General features: G+C 39.2%; 1 protein-coding gene across 1 annotated transcript in view; it reads left to right on the top strand.

Moving 5' to 3' along the window:
- Positions 1 to 2,833: 2,833 nt before the first annotated feature.
- The window catches only part of IL17F (interleukin 17F), a 5,968-nt gene continuing 3,298 nt past the window's right edge, over positions 2,834 to 5,503 (top strand). The window contains exon 1 of the mRNA XM_007451923.1: positions 2,834 to 2,860. Within this exon, the coding sequence (XP_007451985.1) occupies positions 2,834 to 2,860 (27 nt within the window). The remainder of the gene's footprint in view (positions 2,861 to 5,503) is intronic.

Here is a 5,503-nt window from a genome sequence, read left to right as displayed (position 1 = left end):
TCTATTACCTATAATGCAGCACGGCTTCCAGAGCATGGGAGGGCATACAAAAATCTTGCTAAATTGAATGTTTGAACAGCTGTAATATTTTACGACATGGAGGCTGTGTGTAACTCATTCACACCACTACAGAGCTTCCTGCTGTCTTTTTCTGTGGGCCCTTGGAATTGTGTGTAGAGTGCTGTAGCTGTTGGTGTGTTGAATGATAGCTCCACTTGGATTATTGAAACTCTTAAAGCCAGAAGCAGCTTGGGCCACAAGTGGTACAGGGCCAGTTAGTGAAGGGCTTCCACCATAATCAGCTGTGTGTTCATTATATATTCATTACTTATTTGGGTCCCCAAATAAGAAGGGTTTATCATTGTTAAATGAAACAATGATCTGGATCTACTGATGGAATTCAAACTTGGTGATGGTTGATTACTAGTTTGACATCCTGATAAGTTAGTTAGTTTTACCATGATGGGGGAAAACTTTGTGACCATTGGGCACATAAAAATTCAATGTTTCTTCCTTCTTACATAAAAAAAAATTATTTAATTTTCTCTGCAACCAGCAAATCCTTCTGTATTGAATCAGGCATTCTTAATTCAAGGTGATTTCCTTGTTTCTTCTTTCAGGAGAGCTGCTGTGGTCTTCTCTGCATTGAGGTATGGCTCTGCATGGAGAAGAGACTGCTGCAGAAAGTGAGTGATTCAGCCCACTCAACTTAATATGCTTTTAAGGGTCTATTGCACATATTGCTTTGATAGCTTGTGTGATACAAGCAAATCTGAAAACATGACTCTTGATTTCACGGTGTCAGCTTCACCGAGTATATGGAAGAATGTATCCAGAGAGGCCTTGAAAATTCTCTATAAGATGGGCTCCGGGAAACCCCCTGAAGGGGTTGCCTAGGGGACTTGTCTTGAATTGGTGTATGCATAGAAAATATACTGTCTTAATTAATTAATTTTAAAATTAATTTTTATTGGGGTTTAGTTGATTTATAATGTTGTGTCATTTTCTTCTGTACGGCAAAGTGAAACAGTTTTACATATACATATATCCACTCTTTTTTAGATTCTATTCCCGTATAGGCCATTACAGAGTATTGAGTATGCAGTAGGTTCTTACCACTTATCTATTTTATATATAGTAGTGTATATACATCAGTCCCAATCTCCCAATTTATCTCTCCTTCCCTTCCCCCTTGGTAACCATAAGTTTGTTTTCTACATCTGTGACTCTATTTCTGTTTTGTAAATAAGTTCATTTGTACCACTTTTTTTTTTTTTTAGATTCCACATATAAGTGATATCATATATTTGTTTTTCTCTCTCTGACTTACTTCACTCAGTATGACAATCTCCAGGTCTATCCATATTGCTGCAAATGGCATTATTTCATTCTTTGTATTTGGCTGAGTAATATTCCATTGTATATATACACTGTCTTAATTTAGATTGTATACTTGGGGATATATATTTAGAGAAGGATGCTGGCAGAGATTACTGGGGGGAACTGAAGTTACCCCAAGTCCTTGAAGACCCCAGAGGACCATCCTAAAACATATAAGCAAGTGTGAGGTAGACTAAAGATGAGCACAGAGTAATGAGGGAGGGAACGGTGATTCAAGAAGGTCTTCTTAGGGGGGTTACATTTCTGATTGTCCCAGAGGAGAGGTGTAGAGAAGAACACACAGGCATTGGGAGGAGAAACATGGGTGAAAGACTCGTGATCACAGAAGAATTTTGATCAATCCTGGAGGGGCTTCGTGAACCCAAGAGCTGTTTCCTCTTTACTTCCTACATTTAAAGAAAATGGGGCAAACTTGTTCAAACACGTGATCGAGGAGAGTAACCTTACCCTGCTAGAATGTGCCCTGCCTTATTAACAGAGCATGTGTAATTTTACCTGATCGTAATGGGCATTAAAAAGAGTAAGTTATTGTTATTTCAGAAATGTCTGTGTATCCCTAGGCTATAATGCCCAGCATACAGCAAGTGCTTAATAAATGTTGACCTGAACTGAACTAAGATAAATTAACTTTTTTGCAAGTCATTTAAAATTGCACATCAGAGCATTTAGAGGTTCTACTTGCTAATGCATTTAGTTTAAAAAGTCAAACCATCTTCAGTCAGACACAGCCAAGATAATAGTTGTTTATATGTTGTATAAGTAATGATTATCAATCTATCAAACACTGGTAGGAGTCTAACCATGGGGTTAAAACAGAATTAGTTCAGGGAGACCATGAAACTAACTGCCTGGGATATAATTTCTGAATCTCTCACTGATGCCATTCATTTCTCTGGTTTTGTTTTTTCCATTCATAAAGCGGAGCTAAAGATAGTCCTCTGTTTAATACCGAGCCTCCTCGGAGGATGACTTATCCACTTAAATCTCAGTTTACATTGCATGACTGGAAAGTAGAACGTAAGGTGCGTTACTAGAGTTCTTAGCCATTTTGTGGAAGAACATGAAGGATCATGACAGCAGTTTGTCACTTGGTTCATCTCTGTAGTATATAAGAAAATTTGCTGTAGTGTGAGGACAATGGGGGTGGGAGTGGGGCAGAAGAAGAGAAAGATTTGATTCTTTTTTCATCATCCCTTTTTAGAGTCCCCCTTCGATTCCCCTTCAGGAAGTGGAATAGGAAAAAAAAAAAACACTACATTCGTCAGTAACTCTGGGGCAACCACAAGTTAGACAGTAAGCAGGTCAACTGAAACAAGGACAGAGATTGCTATAAAACCAACAGTGCTCTCGCTGACACCACACGGGCACACAGAAGGCAACGCAGCACAGAAAGAGCTTCCTGCACGAAACAGGTGACCAGAGCAAAGTGACAATGACATTCCTGCGTGACATGGCCGTGGTGAGTACTCAGGATCATTCTTGTGTTGGTCATCCCTAGGATTTTAGGAAAGCAGATTTATAAGGAATGATGCTAGATTGGGGTCTTTTGGGGGGTCATTTCTTTAAAAAACAGAGCTGACTTTAACGCTTGTCTGGTGGAGAAAAAGAAAAAATAACCAGAAATTATAATGGGGTGTAAAACCATAGCTCTTCACCAATGGCTCTGGCATAGTTGGTGTTAGCTTTTGAAGTTCTTGACATCACAAACTGGACATGGTCTCTCTTGTGGCCATTGTAGAGTTGTAGAGTTAAGTTGTACCATTGTAGAGTTAAGTTGTACCATTGTAGAGTTAAGTTGGCCCTCATCTCATGGGGGAGCTTAGCCAGCCTTTTAGGATCTGTACATGTTTATTTTATCCAAGGAAGCTGGGGCCCCAATAGGGGTAATGATTCCCCCAAGATGAGCAGATGACAAGGAGTGCCCTGGATGCAGGGAGTGAAACCACCTGGTGATGCACTTGGACAGCTCCTATGGGAGAGACATTTGACACATCTCTGAGCACTGATCATTTTTGCATTGTCTCCTTCCTCCTGGAGGAGAGGCAGATGTTAATGTGATAGAAATCTACATGCCCTGGGTCTAGAATCTCACCTGGCATTCGTCAGGTAAGACCTTCGAAGAATTTAAAATACAGCAGCATGAAAGCAGGGCTTGGGAAATCACTCACCATATTATTGGTTTAAATACTCCTTTTCTTCTCTCTTTTTACAAGCCATGCAACTTAAAAGAGATTGGATTTCATAAAAGGTCATGGCATATGGTGATGATAATACTATGTTATATTCTTATATTGTTTTAGAGATGGTAAGAAATGCAGCCAAGTGCAGTAGTTAGGGGGCATGGGCTTTGGAGTCAGACAAACCTGGCCTCACCACTTACTAAATGTGGGATTTGGAGTAAGTTACTTAACCTCTCTGTGCATTGTTATTCCTCTTATCTGTATAGAGGAATAATAATGGTATCTCCCTCATGGAAGGATTAATTGATATCATTGAGAATGACTAAACCTATTCTCTGAAATAGCAGATATATGCAGGCATGGCTTTTGGTTAACTTGGCCATTTTAATATAACAACCAATAAGGATAGAGAAAGCATTCAATAAATTTTTTTTTAATTGAAGTAGAGTTGATTTACAATGTTTTATTAGCAACATTGGTATATGGCAAGTGATTCAGTTATATATAAGTGAATAAATAAACCATAATTTCCATTATGGTTTATTACAGGATATTGAATATAGTTCCCTGTGCTATACAGTAGGTCCTTGTTGATTATCTATTTTATACATAGTTGTGTCTATATGTTAATCCAAAACTCCTAATTTATCCCTCCCCCACCCCCTTTCCCCTTTGGTAACCATAAGTTCTCTATGTCAGTGAGTCTGTTTCTGTTCTGTAAATATGTCCGTTTGTATCATATTTTAGATTCCACATATAAATGACATCATACAGTATTTGTCTTTCTCTTTCTGCTTTACTTCACTTAGTATGATAATCTCTAGGTCCATCCATTTTACTGCAAATAGCATTATTTCATTCTTTTTTATGGCTTAGTAGTATTCCACACACACACACACACACACACACACACACACACACACACACACCCCTCATCTTCTTTATCCATTCATCTGCCCATGGACATTTAGGTTGCTTCTATGTCTCAGCTACTGTAAACAGTGCCGATATGAACATTGGGGTGCATGTATCTTTTCGAATTAGAACGTTAAATATTAATATTAATGATGTCATTATTTTTACCTCTGAGTCTTGCACCAATCCTGGGAAGTGGATTGGGACGACTTTCCCCACTGTACAGATGAACAACAGCTCAATGAATTTAAGTGATTTAACATCACTGGATACTGTATGCCCAAGAATGAGGGCATGAATCTAGGTTTACTGGCTCCAAGTAATATTCTTTTCCTTGAATGGTTCAGAAGCAAGATTTCTGAATTTAAAGCCATTGTGTTTAACCAAATTTGTTGGATAGTTTTGTGTTCTAAAGCCACGTCTATTTTTGGTTTCTTTGAAGAAATCTGTTGTACTGTCAGCAAGAAACATGACAGGGCAAAGGACATTAGAATAGGATTAGAAATTGGAGGTGCAGGCACACAGGACATCCTCAATATGGTGATAAGGCAAACTCTTATGGGCTAGGAGCTGCCCGGGTTCTGGAGCATGTTCCTACATGGGGTGAGCACGAATCACAGGTGAGTTCAGGAGACAAGTGTTCAGATGTTCTCTTTACGGGAGTTCACAGTGCAGTAAGTCAAAGGTTGAGCTGAGCATGTTGGGAAGCTAAGGACCGTCTTGTCTAAGCAGGCAGGCATCCTTTTACTTTTTAAAATGTCACAGTGCTTTGTCTAGACAGAAGTTACATGAGGGCAAATTCCACATCTTTCCTGTCCACTGTGTATCATTAGGACAATGTAGACTTAACAGTAGTGCCTACACTGTATAGTCTCCACGTCCCAGCCCTGCTCGTCATGCTATATATGGATCCTATCATTTAATCTCCACATTTGCTGGTGGAGGAAACTGAGTTACAGCTAGTAAGAGTCCTGGAACTGAGTTATGGACCCAGGACTTTTGACTCC

The sequence above is a fragment of the Lipotes vexillifer genome, unplaced genomic scaffold (assembly GCF_000442215.2).
Source record: "Lipotes vexillifer unplaced genomic scaffold, Lipotes_vexillifer_v1.1 scaffold147, whole genome shotgun sequence".
In the NCBI taxonomy this organism is placed as follows: Eukaryota; Metazoa; Chordata; class Mammalia; order Artiodactyla; family Lipotidae; genus Lipotes; species Lipotes vexillifer.
Note: the sequence above shows the minus strand (reverse complement) of the source record. Positions and strands in the feature narration are given on the sequence as shown.